The sequence below is a fragment of the Balaenoptera acutorostrata genome, chromosome 3, assembly GCF_949987535.1.
Source record: "Balaenoptera acutorostrata chromosome 3, mBalAcu1.1, whole genome shotgun sequence".
NCBI lineage: Eukaryota > Metazoa > Chordata > Mammalia > Artiodactyla > Balaenopteridae > Balaenoptera > Balaenoptera acutorostrata.
Window position 1 is genome coordinate 87,920,775 of NC_080066.1, and position 21,647 is coordinate 87,942,421.

Consider the following 21,647-nt stretch of genomic DNA (forward strand, 5'->3'; position numbering starts at 1 on the left):
AGACTCCCTTTAGCCGGATAACATAAGAAAGGATCATATGTACAGGCAGCTAAAAGCTCTTCCAGTATCACTAGGAGGTAGTTTGAGATAAGTAAGTGGCCTCTGATGTCCCTGAAGACTAAAAACCGGGTGTCCTGAGTCCCAAGTGGTCCCACGCTCCTCTAGTTTAGTAGTCCAGAGGGGCAGTTAAGTCCCGCGTAAAGTGCAGAGTGGTTCAGGGCACTTGCTCCTGAGAATCTCCACCTGCTCTCAGCATCCAGATCAGCCAGCTCGTGCTCGGTTACTGCCAGCTCAGGCCGCCTGCGGTCACTCCGCCCACTGCCCCTCTCAGTCTCCTCCCCCTTCTTTCCCTTTTGCTCACCGCCATTTCCGCCTACGGCTCTCTCCTATTTGGGCCCTCCTCGGCTTCCGTCCCAGATGATCCCTCCCCGAGGCTGCCGACGCCTCCTCCTCCCGGAGCTGGAGCTACCTCCTCGGCCAGTGGCGTAGCCGGACTCTGTGTCGGGGCCAGCTAGATAGGGGCGGAGGTCCGGAGCCCGGTCTCGACCCGAGCGGGGGGCCATGGAGAAAGCGGCCCGAGGCGCTCTCGACACCGACTAACGCGGGCCTGTTGCGGCTGCAGGCGCCATGGACCGAGCCCCCGCAGACCAGGTACGCGGGCTTGGGCCGGGCCGGCCGGGCCGGGAGCTGGGGGTCGCTGCTTCCTCCCGGGCGGGCCCTGGTCTCCGAGCGTGGGCCCGGACGGCCGGAGCCTTCGGGTTTTTGCTGGCGCAGACCTCCTTCCCCCGGGAGCCTGGCGGCGCCCCAGTCTCCTGCATTGTTCCAGCTGCTGTCTCGAGCTTGGGGGCTTTTCCAGCCCCGTTCCCCCCGGGCTGGGGACTCGCTTTTGCCCTTCCTCCCTGGCTTGGTGAAAGGGGCCAGAAGACTCCCAAGTTGTCCGTGCTCTCCCGAGAGAGGGTTTTATAACTTCCAGAGAATACCACCCCCCCCCCTTCCCTTCCCTTCAGTTCTGGAATGTGTTTTCAAGGTGGAAAGGCTTTTGAGGGCTTCTCACTTAGAAAAACTGTCAGAGAATGTGGCAACTACAGACGAAGGCGGGGGGCAGGTTATGGGCTTTTTAAGATCTACGTTTCCTTGAGCGAAACATTGTTTTTGCAGTGGTTTTAGGGAGGTCTTCCCTTTCAGATATGAAATACGACGGTTTCCCTTTGCCCTTCTAGCTAACTATTTCGCAAAAATAAGTGTCTTTTAAAAGTCGATATTATATTTTAAAGGTGTAAGACCGAAGCGCGAATTCATTTCCGAGCCCTTTTTCATATTCACAAAGCAGTCCCATTAGTGTTTTCAGTTGCATCAAATTATTGATTATCCAAGCCAGTAGGTGCTGGGAGGCTGGGATGGTGATAGTGTTAAAAAAAATAATCTAAAAATAATAGTTTTCTTCCCCCACAGAAGTTTCGGTATTTTCCATCCTGAGACCTGTATGAAACGATTTAATTTGATGAAATCTAAGTTTACTCACTCTCCATTCCCCTCTTCAGTTGAAGGCCTTGCCCAGTGATGAACTAGGCAAATAGATGAAGGAAAAAGAGAGACTAGGGATTTGCCTAATTACTTTACAGATGGATGATTAACACCTGAATAATGAGACAAGATTTCCCGAATTCCTGTATCTGTATATATGTAGCTAGTGAGAGCCAGTTCTGATTTTAAATCGGGCTCTTTTAGCAGGCAAAGAGCAGCCTCCTGGTTGCGTGTGTGTGTGTGTATGTGTGTATAGGTATATATATATATTTTTTTTTTACAAAATCTTTATTTAAAAAAAGCTTTATGTGAATATGCCTCTGAAAACACAAATGAGTTTTATGAAACAATATGTGTATTTACCGAAGCAAATTGATTGGGGCCTCTTGGCAAATACATACAGGCTTTCCTGTGACCCAGGGTATTTTATATACATCCTATATCCAATTTAATGAGAAACAATTTTTCAAGGTATCTATCAAAAATGTCTGAGATTTCAAAGCCTGACAAGTGAATAGGAAATTTTCTTGAATGATTTTTTTGTATGTGTGTCACTAATGAAAGGGTTACACATTTTGGTCGTTCTCTGTGATGACAGAACTGTAACTAGTAATGCTGCCATATGTATACTTATGGTTCCCTTCATCCCAGAGGAAATGTAATTAACTATTTAGATGGTAACCCTTAGCATAGTTACTTGTGTGTGATTATCTTAACAGCAAGTGCTATGAGCAAATTATTTAGAGAGCCTCTTCATCTTTCATCCTGTATCTTTCCAAAATCCACAACCAGTTAAAATCTTGTAGAAATTAAAGGTTCAGAAAAAAATCATAAATGTAGGTTTTCCGTTGAAGAATTTTTCTTTTTTTTTTTTTCCCCTCCAATACCTCTTGCCTCTTCCCTTAGCCTAACCTTAAATGAGAGAATAATTTGAATCAATCCCCCTTTCCCCCTACACATGCTCACAGGAAGCTGAGACCCCAGGAAGTGATGCCTAGTTCGTGCTGTAGGCAGTTAATTCAGAGGTCCATGGATGACCTGGAAGGAGTCTCCTTCGTTTTAATTAGCACTTTTCTGGGACAAGACTCCATTATTTTCATCATATGCTCATATTCATCATTGAAAAAAGGCACAGAACCATTAATTTCATGATAGATCAGGGGCTAGAACTGAGATTTGTCCACTTTGTGGAGTTCTTGATTGTTTTCACTATACCATTGAGTAATGCAATGGCTTTTCCAAGTTATTTGGAATGTACTTTTATATTTTTAATAACAAAGTGAATTTAATAGGTAAAAGTCATTAAAAACAGATGCCACATGTGCTGAATTCCCATTTTTTCTCACAAAACATTTATTTTTTTCATTTTAAACCAGTGTTGGTTTATATTCAGAATTTCTGGGAATGTCTACAGCATTAAAACTTATAATATTGTAGTGGTTAGCAATTCATAGAAGTTTGATTTTTAAAAAAATAGTACTAATACACACTTTCTGCATTTTGTCTTAATCTAAGCGAAATCCTTGGAGTATTGCACAAGTGTAACTTAAAAAAAAAAACTCAGCATGTTTTGCCTGAAGGCATTCATGTTGCTGTTGTTGAATTACCTCTTTTTTAAAAAAAATATAAAATCTTTGTATAAAAGGATAAATTGTGTGTGCGTTGATCGAGATTATAAAAAGTAAGTTACTGGGAATACATGCTAGCTGATAGTCTTAATTGTAGTAATGACTATTTGAAAGAATGTTATAACCAGAAGAGAGTCTCAGGAGTATTCTCTTTTAGCAAGACTGTATTAAACCAAAACAAGTAGCTTAATTTTAATTGCTGGAGTTAGTTCTAAGAACTACTTGGTATTGTGCCTTTTTTGTTGTTGTTGTTGTTGTTAAGGGAAAAAAAGCTGGTATAAAGGGATGTGAAGCATAAATCATGGAGTTCATTTTGTTTATAAAGTCTTAGTGTTTCTATTTTTAGTAAATTTAGGACAGTGTTTTGAGATTTTTTTTTTAATAAACAATAACCTTAGAAGTGACAGAACACTTGAGGTTTACTATCTCTTTTGTATTATCAAATAATTTAAACATTGGCTTGATATTTAGTATATTAATGTTAGATAAGTTCTTTTAAAATAATTTACAAAATTATTGATCACTGATGTCTTTAATTCTTAGAAAAGCAAATGTGTAATAAATGCATATGGCTTCATGCAAAGTGCTGTTTACCAATCAAGATATAAAATTATTCGGTTTATAATTCTTTTCTTTAAATTATTTATAAACTTCAAATAATATCAGCACTGCAAACTAAATATATTCTAAATAAGTTACTCTAAAATGTTTGTTATTCAGCAGTATTTACAGTTAGCTTTTATAGATCTAAGTAAATGATTGTCTTAACAGATTTTAAAAATAATACTTTTGTAATAATAAAGAAGGTAAATAATGCTCATTTAGTGAAAATACCATTTGGAAATTTTATAAGGCATTTTTCCCCTAAGCTTTTAAATCAAAGAGGAAATATAAAGTAGAATTTTAGATTTTTGAAAAAGTAATAAAATATTACATATGACAATGTATGGGATGTGGCTGAAGCTTACTCTGAGGCAAATGCATAGTCACGAATGTTTTCATTATTCAGCATTTTAAAAGGAAATTAAAAATTAAGCATCCAAGGCAAGAAGTTTGGGGGAAAACCCCTCAAAGAAAGAGAGAAAAAAAATGTAAAAGCAGGAATTAATTAATTAGATATTCCAAAAACTAGTATTAAATTTAGAAAGTTGGATGTTAGAAAAGTACCACCAGACTTTAACAGGATTAAATGTGGTCTATTTTAAGAAAAGGGGGAAAATGTATGGATAGGAAAGCAAATGGTCAGAGTCTAAGGTAAACGCTTTTATTTATTTTTTTCTTCAATATTTTCTGAAGTCTTGGCAGAACTCATATGTATATGTGATTTGTTTTTGGCAAGTGGTTTACTTTCAGTATAAAACATTCCAACCAGAAAACAATAAAGCCAGCAGGTATCTCTGAAGCATTTTTTCCTTCAGAAGACATTTTATCTTTGGCCATGATATGTAAAACATCTTAATGTTTGATATATCATATTTACCTTAACATAGGAAGAATGTGGAGGGTTTCCATGGTCATATTTTTTCTCTAGGTGTGTAGTACATACTGACATTTCACTGTGGGAGCGTGCCTTATTATGTTCTACTTCAGTTTTCATTTCAAGTGAGTGTCTTTTTTCTGTTGCTTAATTTGGGAAAATTATTTGCACTCTTCTGAATGTTCTATCTCAGAGGAGTTTAGTATGCATTTTCTGTTGACGTGTGCTTCGTAGTAATGTTTGCCCATTTTCCCTAAACCAGCCTCGTGTGGTGCTCTCTTCAAAACGTGAACTCAATGCATGTTTGTTGAATTATATATATAGGCTCTCAGTGATCTGAATGCATTTGTTTAATAAACTTTTAAATAAGGTTTCTATAGTTTTTGTTCTGATAAATTCTTGGGTTTTCTAGATTATTCACATCAAAGAAGTTTTATTGATGTTTGTTTTACTATATGCAGAATTTTAAATGAATGTGAAACAGCTTAAGTTTTTTTTTTTTTTTCAAATACAAGTTTCTGGGATTATGATTTTTCATTAATTTGGAAAATTCTGAAATAATTTCTGAAAGATAAAGATAATTTTATTGTGTGGGTTTTTTTTTAACAAAGAGTAGTACAGGAATAGGTTTTGTTCTGTGTTTAGACTTCTTTCATATTTATATTTTATTTAAGGAGACAAAAATTTGCTATAAAATTTTTGATTTCTAAAAAGCAGATCATGGCAAAAGTTAGAGAGACTAAACAGAAATTCAAACTGAGGCATATCATTGTATGAAGTAATTAGTCTAATTTTTTCATAACATTTTGTTGTCCACTATGTTAAGACATTTTTTTCTTTGATCTCTATGCTAATATAATTGAAATATTGCCAGAATTTGTTGCTTGCTTAACATATTGTCTCTATGGTCTTTATTATATGGAATTTAAAAAATAGTTTGGGATCTTTACATTACTTTTCAGGCCTGAGAACAACTGAGGCTGCATTTTGATGTATGACACTGAAGGCCCCAAAGTCACAATAAACAACTTATAAAACCATACGGAGTTGTAACTATAGGAGAAAGTTTGCCAGTCTGTTCCTACTAGTGACATCTTCTGTTTCTGCAGCTGTTGACTACAGCAGCTTCTCTTTTTTGCTAAAAACAAAGGCTCGTTTCAGTGTTTGTGAGTTTTATTGTTGAATGCCAATATCTAGAATTGCACTTAGAATAGAAACCAATACAGACTTTAATTTTTAAGGACATATACTGTGTATATGTGCAGATATTAGTTATAAATTATGCATGACACTTTTTGAATAGTGGGTTGCCTAAATTCATAAAACATGTAGAGTACAAATGAGACTAGGCATAAAAAATTTGTGGCACTGTCTTCCCTCCCCCCCGCACCACCTGGCTTGTGGGATCTTTGTTCCCTGACCAGGGATGGAACCTGTGCCCCCTGCAGTGGAAGTGGAGTCCTAACCATTGGACCGCCAGGGAATTCCGTGCACCTTTTGACTTGAGCAAGAATTTAAATTTGTTGTTACCAAAGTAATTTATGAGTTGGTATTACTTGGGGGGATCAGGAAAAGTTATTTTTAAATTATTTCTTTATATTAATATTATTCCTTTTTTCATATTGGGCTGAGAATTTAATATAACCGCATACCTTGCATTAAAAAAAAATCCTGGTGTCTTCTAGTCCAGATTTATAAAACTGTTCAGGTTCTCATACATTCAAAGGTTGATATTTTTATACCTTATGTAAATCAGTTTTGAATCATGTTGACTATCACAGTGACAATCACTGACTTACACTGTTAACATTTGTTTTTGCCTCTTGTGTTGAAATTCAAGAAACCAACTCCAGTTCACAGATATTTGTGAGTTCAATGACATTATCAGCTTCAGATTTGGTTAGTAGTACAGAAGTAGACTTCAAAGTTAAATCAGGTGGGGAGGAAGGATATTGAATTGATACTGCTATATAGTTCAGATTTCTTCCCCCAGACACGTGTTGTTGAATATTTACAGTGGACTCTTTGGAGAACAGTTTTTCTGAAAAAGGCTCTATATTTAGCATACCAAGTCTTTTCTTTAGGTTTTCTTGGATTTGCTACTGATTACTTTTGTGAGAAACATGCATGAAATTTATTCTGAGAAAAATGCCTTGATGGGAGTTTCTACTGAATGCCACCCTAGTGGGGAAAAAGTTCTGGTTAGGGCTATTGCTTTCAGGTAGTTGATTTGAGTTGTTGAAAAATTGGATTGCATTCCACTTACTGGTTTTGCTAAGAAGTGTTTAATATCTTTTTATTTTTTATTTATTTTTTATTTTTTTTAAAATTTTTATTTATTTATTTATTTATTTTGGCTGTGATGGGTCTTCGTTTCTGTGCGAGGGCTTTCTCTAGTTGCGGCGAGCGGGGGCCACTCCTCATCGCGGTGCGCGGGCCTCTCACTATCGCGGCCTCTCTTGTTGCGGAGCACAGGCTCCAGACGCGCAGGCTCAGCAATTGTGGCTCACGGGCCCAGTTGCTCCGCGGCACGTGGGATCCTCCCAGACCAGGGCATGAACCTGTGTCCCCTGCACTGGCAGGCAGACTCTCAACCACTGCGCCACCAGGGAAGCCCTTAATATCTTTTTAGATTGTAATGTTTGTGGTTTTTTAAACATTCTGCTTTTACAGAATGTGCCTATAGATTATTTCTTTGTATAATTAAATTTTAAAAATTTGTTGTTAAATATAACAAATATAGAAAGAAAACTGCATCAGACCAGTGTACAACTAAATGAATTATTGGATGAATACCTTGTATCACCCAAGTTAGGATATAGAACTTTGCCAGGTACCCCAGAAACTGTCCAGGTGCCTCTTCCCAATCACAGCTCTCTCTTTCCTAAGAGTAATTCCTATCCTGATTTTCATGGCTCTTATTTACTTTTCTTTATAGTTTTGTCACCAACTTGTACATCCTTAGTATGGTAGTTTATTATGTCTGTTAAACCTCTATAGATTTATAAGAAAAGATACAAAATAAACTAAAATGGAGTACATAGACTGGATTACTTTAGTTTACTCGGCTTGTCTACTGGGAAGCTGAAGTACTCATTTTTTCCCCAGTTTAACTGTGAAGCAAAAGTTTTTCTCCCTTATTTTTTTTTTTTCATTTATTGTAGACATTTTCCTTCCTTTTAATTTAACCATACTAATCTAATTTCCTGAAATGGACAGAAATAGACTATTTTTTAGACTATTCAAACAAATATAAAGTAATTATCCTTCAGAACTCTGTTCAGTGATTTTTTTTTCCCCTAACAAAATTAGTTAAAAACACATTGTTTTGTCTGAAGAGCTAGTTTTTTTTTTTACTACCAGCTTTATTTTTGGACTGTGAGGTACAACTTCCTTGTATTCTTGATTGTTTTAACAGCTTTGGTTACGTAAGAAATGACTTCATTGAAATCTAGTAACCTTTGATAACTTTTCTCCTATTTGATGGCTTCGTCTAAATAATGTAATCATATTTAATTATTTTAATTTGACCTTGCTATTCCTTTGAATGTCTTGTGAATACTAAGAAGAGACCTAATTACTGTTTGTAAAGACTGTCTCTTTTATCGTTAAATTGTGAATTTGTATTATTTAAATTTTTGTTTGTTTGTTAGTAATGTGTTTCACTTTCTCTTTGAAGAATGTCAAGCTGTCAGCTGAAGTAGAACCATTTATTCCCCAGAAGAAGAATCCTGATACATTTATGATCCCTATGGCACTCCCAAATGATAACGGCAGTGTTTCTGGTGTGGAACCAACTCCAATTCCCAGCTACCTGATTACTTGTTATCCATTTGTTCAGGAAAACCAGTCCAATAGGTAATTTGTTTACTATTATTTTCTTTTGGTGGGGGAAGAAAGGGGTAGGGAAATATAGAAGTTGGCAAAGGATACTACTTAATTTTTTCTTTTGTAACTTTTAAACATCAGCCATTTCTCTGTCTTCTAAGAGGAGTAAATAAAACCAAATGATGTAGAAATTTAAAAATTGTTAACATGGGTTATTGTTATTTTCTCATTCTTTCTAAGAGAAAATGGAGTTCTTTGTATGTATCTCCTATAATAAGTAATTGAAATTTGTCTGAAATAAATTGACTCAAAGGGAGGAATGAATTATTCAGAAAGAGGTGAACAAATATCCTTTTTTGAGGATAGGCATCTAATCATAATTGCCAAGACGGTCTGGCATAAGAAGAATATATCAAGGGGTAGCTCTTAACTTTGAAGCTTTTGTGTCTAGTTAGCATATATGTGTTTAGACTCTGATTGTAGTTTAAATTTAGCTTCTGTGCTGTAGTCACAGGGTGATTTAGCAAAATGCTTACAGTTCAGAAAATGTGTGACCTAGTGTTTAGGGTGTACCTTGTGATAGTCATGATAGCCTTTCTAACCCTGCTTAGACTGTCTGAATGGTTAGCATTTCGTTGGTGTAGTTCATTTTATTGCTGTATAAAAGTACTTTCAGCCTCTTTCAAGTTATATCACACACAAAACATTGTACTTCTCCAGCACTCCGGGATAAATGGATGAGGCGACTAGACTCTAGCCTTTGCCCAGCCACCCCTGAGGGCTAAGGCAATCAATATTTCTACACGTCTCTAACCATTGTGGCACACTAGTGTGCCCAGGCACTTTCTTTGAGAAATTCTGGATGTATGAGATAACAGATCACTAAATTACTGTCTCAGATACTAAATATTCAAGTTAATAGTCTAAAACTCTTAATAGTTCTGGGCATTAGGCAAACAGTAGAAGCTAAAGGAGTCTTCTCAATTGAGTCAAGTTAACATTATATTAAAAATCTTGGACCTATATTGGATTATGTTTGAAGTGATTTGTAAACTAGATTAAAAATACTATTCTGTATTTGGCAAAGTGGCCAAGTGTACAGTATGATAAATTTAATTTTTCTTACCTTACCAAATAATCTTTGAGAATTCATGAGTAAGCCAGCCATCAGATTATATTTTTAGAATTATGGCAGGGAATGTTTTTCTCTTTTGCTTTGTCATGGAATAGTGAGGAAAAGCTCTGTACTCCAGCCCCCTATGCCCCCTCATTTGTCAGCAGCAACTGTCTGCAAGGAGAACTGCTGAGACAGGAAGGACTGGTGCTTTATAGGAGGGGATTGCACTAGGAGAACTCTAATGCTGGAGATAAGATGGTAGTGAACAAGCTTGCCTTTTTCTTCTCTTCTTTCCCTTGGACCTGGTGCCTGCTTCCATTGCCAAGGAGGGGAGCCAGGGAAAGAGCCGGACTTGGCCAGGTGGTTGGGGGAGTATGGTAGAGGAGTAGGAGGCTGTGGGCCTGAACTAAAGAATGGGAGGTAGAAGAATCTTAACACCCGTTGTAAAGATCACCTTACACAATGATCACCTTACCCTGCTTTTTGCAGAAGACTGTCACAGTTGTTACCATTGGGTGGAAACTTTGGACTGCCTTTAGTGGCAGATTCAGCAACTTAGGTGTTTTAACTTTTAGGCAGAAATACCTTGAGGAGGTTGAGGGGAGAGTTACAAATAAGAAAGGTCTGTACCAAAATTTTTAAATTTTGGAATGCAGTAAGCTATCAGGTTGAATTCCTTTATACTGTCAATTAAATTGTTATTACATGTACATAAAAATCTCTCATTGTAGCAAGGAAATTTATAAAAAGGTAATTTTATCTCTTTTTCAGAATTATTATGAGGCTACTATTTTGTACTGTTTTTTCTTTTATTAAAATACGTTGAGCTTTTGCTTTAGCATTACTTTTAGACATACATGTCAATAGATTTGTTCTTTTTTGATTTGGTTTTACAGACAGTTTCCATTATATAACAATGATATACGATGGCAACAGCCTAATCCAAACCCTGCTGGACCGTACCTTGCTTACCCCATTATATCTGCTCAGCCACCTGTTTCTACAGAGTATACATATTATCAGCTGATGCCAGCACCATGTGCCCAAGTTATGGGTTTCTATCATCCTTTTCCTGCACCTTACTCCAACACTTTTCAGGCCGCAAATACTGTCAATACTATAACCGCAGAATGCACTGAGCATCCAAATCAGCTTGGACAGGTCTTCCCGTTATCTGGTCATCGAAACAGAAACAGTAATAGAGGACCAGTGGTACCAAAAGTAAGTGACTGAATTTGATTGGCTTTTGTGTTTGATATTTCTCTTGTTAGTAATAGTATAAGTAATTTGCTACTTGTATTGATGAGCCTTTAATCCTGAATTTACCTTTTAAAAAACAGTCAACAGTGTAGCATTTGTAAAATAATTTTTTTCCATTACTTTTGTTCCTCATTCTTAAATGGTGATATGATTTACAGTCATCTTGCAGTTCCTTCGGAGAGTTTACATAAGCATAATGCACAGATATTTCCAAAGTATTTTAATTTAGTGATAAAAATTGCATAGTGACACCAATTTTAATAAGTGATTAGTTTGGATCCTTTGCTAGCAGTGTTGAGTGGCTAATGCACATCAAGACATTTCAATCTTCAGAAATAAGCAGGAGATGTTATGGAAAAGAACATTTGTTTCTTCAACTTCATTGTTTCTATTCTGTCAATTTTTAGTAGGAATAGCACTTTGTTATCCAAGGGATGCTTTATTATATGAATACAAGGTCTCCTAGGGCTAAAGAAAATTAAAGATAAATGTGTGAAACGACCTTTTGTCAGCACCAGCCTTTGACTAAATAAAAAAAAAAAGACACAAAGGCCTTGAAATCACAGGAGGATTAAGGTTAATTCTAGGTGACTGTTTCTTAACTAAAAGGTTACTTTTCTATTGAGGCCATAATATCAAAGCAAATAAGAAGAAAAACCATGTTTCTTTTCAGCACTTTTGAGCTAATAGAAGGCAGAGGGATTAGATGCATTTTATGACTGTTATTGTCAAGGAGTTGATGCTTTCCTAAATTCCATTAGCCTAGCCTCCTTGGTGGAAAGTCTTTGCTATCTTCTGGCATACTTTTTACAGATTAAAATACAGACAAGCAGCAGAAGTTGCTTTGAAAAGCATTTTAGTCTTTGTTCATGGAAACATTCTGGATCAAGGGAAATCCTTTTGGGACTTCTGAGAATGAAAAGAAGACAATAGTATATAACTTTCAGAGTTTGAAGTAACATGATTTCTCAGAGTGCATTTCCAGCACTTGAATCTAAGAAGTTAAATTTGGAGCTCTATTGTATAAATTGCTATTAAGTGATGAATACCCATATTTTTAAAAATGAAGGAAAGGATCAACTTTTTAGTATTTTCTTTTTAAACTCTAAAGCAGAAATTTCTTTTGTAATTCATTGCTAAAATTTCGCTTTTGGATAAGTTACCATCCTTTTTATTACCCTTTTAAATAAAAATTTGCAACCCCTAATTTGACATGATTATACTCTTATTGTTTATTAGGTATTGATTGAGAAAACTAAAAATTCAAATGACAATTAAAATGAATTTATATTTTATTATAGTAGTATTAATGGTTATTTGAAAATAGTATATAAATGTGTGTATAATACATTTTTTACCCTATTATCATTGGCTGCAGATAATTTCATGAAATCCTAACACAGTAACCCTGTTTCCTCATGGGTTGGGAGTCACTAATTTGTAGCCTACATTTAAGTATCTATTATAAAGGATGTGTATTTTATAATGTTTAGTACATTGAATAAGATCTTAATTTTTTTTTTTTTTTTTACTTCAATCAGCAACAGCTTTTACAACAGCACATAAAAAGCAAAAGGCCACTGGTGAAAAATGTAGCTACTCAGAAAGAGACAAATGCAGCAGGTCCTGATAACCGATCAAAAATTGTGCTACTGGTAGACGCTTCACAGCAGACTGGTAAGGCAAGATTTCTTACATATATACATTATAGGTTTTTTAAAAAATTTATTTTTTTGAGGGAATTCCCTGGCCGTGCAGTGGTTAGGGTTCCACGCTTCCACTGCAGGGGCCACGGGTTTGATCCCTGGTTGGGGATCCCGCATGCTACATGGCAAGGCCAAAAAATAAAATTTTATTTTATTGAAGTATAGTTGGTTTACAATGTTGTGTTAATTTCTGCTGTACAGCAAAGTGATTCAGTTATATATACATATACATCCTTTTTTGTTTTCTTTTCCATTATGGTTTATCACAGGATACTGAATATAGTTTCCTGTGCTGTACAGTAGGACCTTGTTGTTTATCCATTCTATATATAATAGCTTGCATCTGCTAATCCCAAACTCCCAATCCATCCCTCCTGCATCCCTCTTTCCCCTTGGCAACCACAAGTCTGTTCTCTGTATCTGTATACATCACTGATTTTCATCTGTTGTCATGCATTGACTTTATAATTGTGGACTCTACCACTTTTATTTTTTGTATTTCGGCCGTGCTGCAAAGCAAGCAGGATGGTTTCCCCACCAGGGATCGAACCCGGGCCTCCACAGTGAAAGCTCCAAATCCTAACCAGTAGGCCACCAGGGAACTCCATGGACTCTACCACTTTTTAGGATTCTAGGCTTTCATCCGTTTACCCTGCCACTTTGTGAAATTCTCTAGGAAGGATAAAACAGTCCATGTCCTTAATATTCTTTCAACTTGCATGCTGGCTTATGTACAATTTTGGGCAGGATTTGATGTTTCCTTATCCCCTTATAGTAGTGGAGCAGTTCAGAAATCAGAGATGGAATTTTGCAGACATTGTAGAAATTTGAGGGACTCATTTTGGTAGAAATCAGAATTGTACGTGTTTTATAACTAGATTAAAATCCTTCTTAAAACATCCTAACATCCTATAATATCTTTATAGAAGAAGTTACCAAGTTTTCTGCACCGTATTTTAGCATAGATCTGAACCAGATGTATGAGTGATACCTATATCTTCAAATAAGTAAAAATTTTGGACTAGTTGGATATCATTTTGTCAAAAGTTTTTTAGGGGACTGTATAAGCATTAAATTACAAAGCTTTATCCTGGTAATAGATAAGAAATAATAAATAGTCTTAAAATATTCTTGCTATTTTCCAGTTCATATTGTGAAATTTCATTTTGTGTCTCTGGTCTCAGCCTAATAGCTATAGAGTAGATAGCCGTCTTCTACTTGACACCCATTGTGATTAAAGAAATCCTTATTAATGATCCAAGGCTAGGAATTAGATCTGTTCAAAGGCATATTTGCTTTTTACCCCCTATAGTTTTCACAAAACTGCTGTCTGGCTTAAAATGAATTAGGTGGCACATACATTCTTTCATTTGGACTGTACCTTTTCTTTTGGACGTCTATTCAGTTTACTTTTACAATTGCTTAGGTCTGTTAGGAGCAAGAAGGGATTTGGGAATCAGTTAAAAAACAGTCTTGCTGATAGTGCAGTCATTGTGTGATTTGTAGGGCATAAAGCGATGAGATTAACAGACTGACAGATGGTTGGAGTGGCTATGGAAAAGAGTCACAAGGTAATATATGACAAAATTTTCTATGTTTAGGTTGTTCCTAGACATAGTGACCCATTTCTACATGCTTTGACCCTGGAACTGCTTTAAAAATTTATCCTAACGTCTTTGGTTTGCTCATTAAGTGTCCACAAAGACAGCCTTCTGAAGCACAGACTTAGAAAGTGAAAAGATGAAGATATAATTTGAGTAGAAGATTATACCTTCGATCAGTATTCTTATTCTTTAGTTTGTTTTTAAGTTATCAGGATTAATTGGTATCAACTATAGGTAGAATGAAAATTTTAAAGGAATTTGTAACAAATTTTTACTCTTGAACACAAGCTCGTATTATTTAAGAGTTTAGTAACATGGCTAGATATAAGATAATACACAAAAGTTAATTGCATTTCAGTGTGCTGCCAACAAACAAAATTTAAGATATTATTTACAGTAGCAACAAAAATACAGTTTCTGGCATAAACCTGATAATAAGACATTGATAAAGATAATAAGACATTGATGCAGAAAACTGTAACTTTATTTTAGGACATTTAAAAAAATAAATAGCATGCTCATTCAGGACAATTTGATGTTGCAAATGGCATTTTCCCCTAAGTTAGTCTATAGATTCAATGCAGTTCTAATCAAAATTCCTATGGTGGGCTTCCCTGCTGGTGCAGTGGTTAGGAATCCACCTGCCAATGCAGGGGACATGGGTTCGAGCCCTGGTCTGGGAAGTTCCCACATGCCGCGGAGCAGCTAAGCCCGTGTGCCACAACTACTGATCCTGCGCTCTAGAGCCTGCGAGCTGCAACTACTGAGCCCTCGCGCCGCAACTACTGAAGCCTGCGCGCCTAGAGCCCATGCTCCGCAATGAGAGAAGCCACCGCTATGAGAAGCCTGTGCACTACAACGAAGAGTAGCCCCTGCTCACCACAACTAGAGAAAGCCTGCACACAGCAGCAAAGACCCAACACAGCCAAAAATAAAATAAATAAATTTATTAAAAAAAAAAATTCCAGTGGGGATTTTTTTGGAACTTGACAAACTAATTCTAAAATAAAGGAGCACTGGTCTGAAATAAAGGAGCACTAATTCTAAAATAAAGGAGCACTGGCCAAGACATCCCTGGAAAATAACTTTTCCTCTAGATATCAAGACCTATTAAGCCATTTTATTTTTTTATAGGTTTATACAAAAATATAGTATATAAAATTCAGTATGTGAAAATCAAACAGAACAGAGCCCAGAAACAGACTTATACGTGTGGAAACACATATAAGGAAAATGACAAAGATAGCATCACAGACCCCTAACATATACATCATGCAAATCTATTCCAGATGGATTAAGGGCTTAAATGGGAAAACCACATGTAGTAGAAAATATAGGCAGATATCTTTATGATTGCACGGAGAGAACTATTTCTAAAATTAAGAATTTCTGTTTATCAAGCGTGAGTGAAAGAACAAGGCACAAATCTTGGAAAAGATTTTTACCATGCATGTAACTGACAAAGGATTAGTGTGAGGACATATAAAGAATTCATAGGAATCAATAGGAAAATGATCCCACCTTGTGCTCAGGGCCCCTGGAATGCAGTGCTGCCAAGGGGCTGAAACAGTTTGGCAGAACTATAGGAATATTTGGACCCAGTTGTCCTACTCAGGTGAATGTATCCAAATGGAATCTCCCCCTAGAAAGAAAAGGAACTGTTTGGTTAAAGGTGTGTACACTGCAGCAGCACCAAAAAAAAAAACACTGAAAACTTCTCAATGTCCAGTAACGGGCAACAAGTCAAAAGAAGTCTCCAGGACATCCACTCAGTGGAATAATATGGGGCCTTCATATATTATAATTAATGAAGAACATATACATAATATTAAACAGTGCAACTCAAAAATTATATTGATTCTGTATAAAAATTATATATGGAAAAAATTGTGTATGTGAAAAAAGGCTTGTGGAAAAAGGAATATTTATGATAGGTTAGGAGATTGTAAGAGGTTTTTTAATGTCTTGTAATTACAATTAGTGAAATACAAAAATGAGAGACAGGCAACTTAGTAGAAAAATAGGCAGAAGTCAAACAATCCAAAAGTAAAATTAACAAGTATTTTACAGAAAGGAAAACGTGAGTGGCTAAAACCATGAGAAAAGATTCTCAATCTCGTTATTAAGCAGAAAAATGCAAATTAAAACCCACAATGAGCCATCTTTTTATACCCAACTATTGGCAAAAATTATAGCCTAGAGGACAGTGTCAAGTATTTGGTGAATATGTGCATCAGTGGGGATATTTATATCCTGCTGTTAGAGTGTAAACTGTTTTAACCACCTTTGAAAATGATTCGGCATTACCAAGCAAAGTTGAATATTATGTGTATCTCCTAAGGCCTAGCAGTAATTATCTTAGAGAAACTTCACGTGCACACATACACATTTATATGTCTATATAAGAATGTTTACAGCAGTATTGTTGTTAATAGCAAAACCCCCAAACAACCCAGGTGTCCCATCAGTGGTACAAAGGATAAATGCATTTTGGTATATTCATACACAGACATTCTAGATTCCAGTGACCTTAATGAATTACAGCCACATGCATCAGAATCTCAAAACCAATCACTGTTTAGGGGAGGGGGTAGCAGCAGGGGGAAGCAAGTCACAGAAGAATATGGACAGTATGATTTCATGTTAATAAAGCTAAAACTGCAAAAGTACATGATTTATGTTTTTGGAATACAAAAATCCTTGGTAAATCTAGTTTAAAAAGTGAAGGAATGGTAAACACAATTCAGAATAGTGGTGACCTCTGATGGAGAAAGAGAATGCAGTGGTGGAGGAGGCATGCAGTGGACTTCAAAGGATTGGTGATGTTCTCTTTCTAAAATGGGTAATGGTGGTTTGTTTTAATTATTCTGTAATATTAATTATACAAATATTTTAGTTATACAAATATTCTCTTTTCATACTAAATACATTTTATAAATCAACTTCTCAGGAACAGCTTACCTTTTGATGATCTTTTCAAAAGTTTTCACCTGTTTTCTCTATTTACAAAGTTAGGTATCTTTGTTTTCTTACAATTTTAATGATAACAAGAATTGATCAACTTGTCCTCAAAAAGAGTTGTCACACTTTCCTTGCCTTACAGATTTCCCATCAGACATCGCTAACAAATCTCTCTCAGAGAGCTCTGCCACGATGGTCTGGAAGGCCAAAGGCAGGAGGAGAAGAGCATCCCACCCTACTGCTGAATCCTCTAGTGAGCAGGGGGCTAGTGAAGCTGACATTGACAGTGATAGTGGCTACTGCAGTCCCAAACACAGCAACAACCAACCTGCAGCTGGGGCTCTGAGAAATCCTGATTCTAGCACCATCAGTGTATGTGGCATTACTTTGATTTCCTCATCAGTCATCTGTGTCAGTATTATCTTTGTGTTCTCTGCTAAAGCTGAAGTATCTATTTTCATGAACAATTCCTATAATAATAGGATGGTTAAAAATGTATTTTGTATGTTTTATTATTAATATAAGAATACTCATTTATGGAGAAGTATTTTTTCTAAGATTATAATAAGCATGCTTCACACTAGATGGAATTATGAAATGTTTTGCAAGGTATATGGTGTTTACTCTTAAGCGGAAAATAATTGTCTTTTTTGTTTCTATTTTTAGCATGTGGAATCATCTATATGTGCAGGTACTTACTTTCTGCATAGTGTTTTTGCTATACTTTCTTCTTTGTCCATGTCACAGCTTTGTTTTTAAGCATGAAGCTTGCTGATGCTGCAAAAAAATTGGAAATCTTCCAAGGAAATTCAAGTTAATTTGAAAGTATAGTTTTGTTGATGGAATTGAGAAAATTCCAGCTAGAGGTATTCTGTAAGATGACAACTTGTATTACTGAGAACTGGAATACCACTTAAAGTTTATGGAAAATTTTTCAGTATTACATTTATAGTGACTGAGTTTCAGTACATGAAGTTAGGGGGCCCTTTAGGTTTTGACATCTTTATATTTTAAAATCTCATTTATTACAGGTGGTGTAAATTGGTCCAATGTAACTTGCCAGGCAACTCAGAAAAAACCTTGGATGGAAAAAAATCAGACATTTTCTAGAGGTGGAAGGCAGGCTGAACAAAGAAATAATTCACAGGTAATTTGGATTAGGTTGGAGAAATTTGAGTAGTGTGAGATGCATTATTATAAATGGTATAGTGGTTTTGAAGGGCAGTGTCCTTAATTTTTGGAGATACATATTGTGTTGTTTAAAATAACATGATATCTGTAACTTTTAAATGGCTTAGCCAATAAAATTATTATTTAAATAATGAAACAAAATGGCAAGATGTTGAATGTAGGTGGGATGTATATTGTACCATTTTCTACTTTTCTATATTTAAGAAATATATTTGTGTATTTTATAATTTTAAAAAAGAATACTCTCCAGTCCTGCTTCATCTTCTGTGACTGTTTCTTATCCATATAAAAAAATTTAAAGCATTTTAATACCTTAAATATTGATTCTTCGAACTTCAGGACTGCAGCCTTGTCCACGTGTCTTTAGTTGACTATAAACACCACAAGCCATGCTCGGTGCTTGTTGCGGTACCATAGTGATGGCTGCCTCTGCCATAGTGGGGCCAGACGGGGCAGCTTCCTGGTCTTGGGGAGCAAGATCTAGCTGCGGGTACAGCAGAGCAAGTTATATACTGCCACGAACTTCCAATAATTGTCTTCCTGCGTTGGTTGGTTGTGAAATCAGGGAGGTGTTGATTGGTCAGTGTTTTTCCTTTTTAATTTTTAGATACAGTTCCTGGATTCCTTAAATCTAGTTAAGGAATTAAAGTTACCATATGAATAGATCTGGATGAACTGAAGTAAGAGTAAGTTACTAATGGATTGAATAAACCAAATACTTGCCGGTGTGCCTTTGCTTCCCTGAAACGAAGTACTTCAGACGTACCCTAATGTTAATTAGGCTGTAGGGACAACAAGTAGAATAATGCCTTCTTCCCTATGGTTATTGCAAAAATGAGTCATTGTTGTTTGTGGCAGGCTTGTGAGGCAGTCTAGCTTTATTTGATTAAAAACAAAAGAGCTAAAACAAGAACTGTTCGTATAGATTAGATAAAATCTACGGAATGTTTGGTTAAGGACTGAAATTTTATGTTGAAATCGTAACTGCTAGACCTGCCAAGTTTGCAGTCTCATTACTGGTACTTTTGATATCAGTAGCCCACTAGAGAGGAAATAATACTGATACAGAAAAACATTTTATCTCTGCCTCAAAACTGATGCGGAATGGTGAAAAACACAAAACTTTCAATTTTAGAAACGCATAAACGTTTGTTTATTTTGTCCCCCTTCATTCCAAAGAACTGGAGCCAGATGTTGAACAATGTGTGTGTTTTCTTTTCTACTTCTGAGGCTTTGTTATACTTTTCTTAAGTGTGTAGCTTGATTTTTGATATGCAGAATCTTTTTTTTCTTTTAAGTCAAAATATTTTTCCCCTTTGCAATTTCTGATTGTTTTTAGGCTTAAAAAGTCTTTTAGAAATCTAGTAAATATTCACTTGCATTTTCTGCTTCTTTTTTACAGGGTAATGTTTTCAAAACTTTTTTATCTGAGGTTTTTTTTTGATGCATGGTACAACATAATGAGGTCAATTTTCACAGTAGTTAACCAGTTGTCTTAACATTGTAATCCATTATTTTTTCTGATTTGTGCTGCCCTTTTAGTCATTTGCTAATTTCTTATGTCTTGGGTCCTGTTTCTGGGCTTTTTTGTTCCATTTATCAGATTTTTGCACCTGTACCATGCTGTTTTAACTACTGTACAATGCAGTGATTTTTAATGTTTTTACCAGTGTTTTAACATTTGAAACAGCATATTTTTTCTATACTGTGATGTAGCCTTAATTGTAAATGAAGGACAGAATGTAAAAACTTAAGTTTTTAAAAATGGCTTTATTTTGTGAATAGGTTGAAAAATAAAATATATGAAAAAGGTTATACAATGAACAATCTCATTTTTACCCTGTCTCCACTTGTCTTCTTATCTTCCCTATATCTGTGTATTTTCCCAGAGTTTTTTTTTTTTAAACAACTCCTAATGTTGTATGGATATATCCTTGTTAATTTCTGAAGTCCTGTCATTGGACACTTGAATTATTTGTAAACTATTGCTGTTAATAGACATGCTGCAGTATTAATTAGACATCTGTGTGTATAGCAGTAGACTAAATTCCTAGGTAAGGTATTGCTGAGTGAAAAGATAAAGTCATTTCTGTTATTTGGTAAATAACACCAGATTGTACCAGTTTACATTCTCAACAATAATGTGGAGAGTGCTTATTTCCAAGTAGCCTCAGTAATCATGTGTTTTCAAGATTTTGGATTTGTGCCAGTGAGGGAGAAATAGTGTATTAAAGTAGTTGAGTATCTTTCCATATGTTTAAGGGCCGTTTGTACTTTTCTGTGAACTTGTCATATTCTTTGACCATTTTTTGTATCTTGATCTATTTCTCTGTTTTTGTACATTAAAAAATTTTTTTTAACTTAGAAATTTTTATTTTTATTTTTCTTGGGCCGTGTGCCTTGCGGGAGCCTCGTTCCCCGACCAGGGGTTGAACACAAGCCCCCTGCAGTGGAAGTGCGGAGTCCTAACCACTGGGCCGCCAGAGAATTCCCTGTTTTTGTACATTTTTAAATCAATTTGATCAAGCTCTTAGCAAATTTTTTTAATTTCTGGGAGCCGGTAGTCTGTAATATGAGTTGCAAATATTTTGCTAGATTTTCATTTTTATTTTTGACTTTGCTTATTATTATTGCCATATACAAGTTTGTTTTAAATAGCATTAAGCAGTTTATTTTTATAAAGGAATTTGCCTGTTTTCCTCCAATGTGTTTATGCTTTTGTGTTTTTTTACATTTGAATCTTTATTCCGTTTAGAGTTTGCCTTGGCGGATGTTGCGAGATGTGGGTCCTATTTTGTATTTTTCAAGTGGCTGCCTAGGTCTCCCAGCACCATCTGTTGACAAGTCCATTACTTCACCTATTTGACATAACCACCTTTGTCACGTGTTAAATTTCCATATATATTGAAATTTGTTTCTAGATTTTCTGTTTTGTTCCATTGGTTTTTAAACTAATCTATCAACTTAGGGAGAATGGATTGCCTTATGATATGGCATCTTTCTAGAAAAAAAAAGTCTTCCTATTTTTTCTTTTTTCTTTAATTTTTTGGCCGTGCCATGCGGCCTGCAGGATCTTAGTTCCCTGACCAGGGATTGAACCCAGGCCCCTTGCATTGGAAGCGAGGAGTCTTAACCACTGGACCACCAGGGAAGTCCCCTGTCTTCTTATTTTTGAGTTACCTTTTTGTGTTCTTCAGAAGTATTGTATAATTTTCTGAAAATAAATTTGTACATATCCCTCATTTGTCAATTCCTAGTATTTTTCTTTTTTGTTATATAAGTGGAATATAAACACCTGAATCTTTAGATACTGATTTTGTGCTAATCATTTAAGAATCTTAGTATGTAGTT

The 21,647-nt window shown here is 35.8% G+C and overlaps 1 protein-coding gene across 4 annotated transcripts in view; it reads left to right on the forward strand.

Annotated features, from left to right (window-relative positions):
- Positions 1-421: 421 nt before the first annotated feature.
- SECISBP2L (SECIS binding protein 2 like) overlaps positions 422-21,647 on the forward strand; it is a 61,573-nt gene continuing 40,347 nt past the window's right edge. For 2 of the 4 annotated variants that reach the window (XM_007170437.2, XM_007170439.2), the window contains exons 1-7: positions 422-651; positions 8,309-8,487; positions 10,471-10,795; positions 12,376-12,511; positions 17,248-17,516; positions 17,772-17,796; positions 18,137-18,252. In XM_007170437.2, the coding sequence (XP_007170499.2) occupies positions 628-651; positions 8,309-8,487; positions 10,471-10,795; positions 12,376-12,511; positions 17,248-17,516; positions 17,772-17,796; positions 18,137-18,252 (1,074 nt within the window). In that variant the 5' untranslated portion in view covers positions 422-627. The remainder of the gene's footprint in view (positions 652-8,308; positions 8,488-10,470; positions 10,796-12,375; positions 12,512-17,247; positions 17,517-17,771; positions 17,797-18,136; positions 18,253-21,647) is intronic. The other 2 variants (XM_007170438.3, XM_007170440.2) reach the window with 1 other exon arrangement.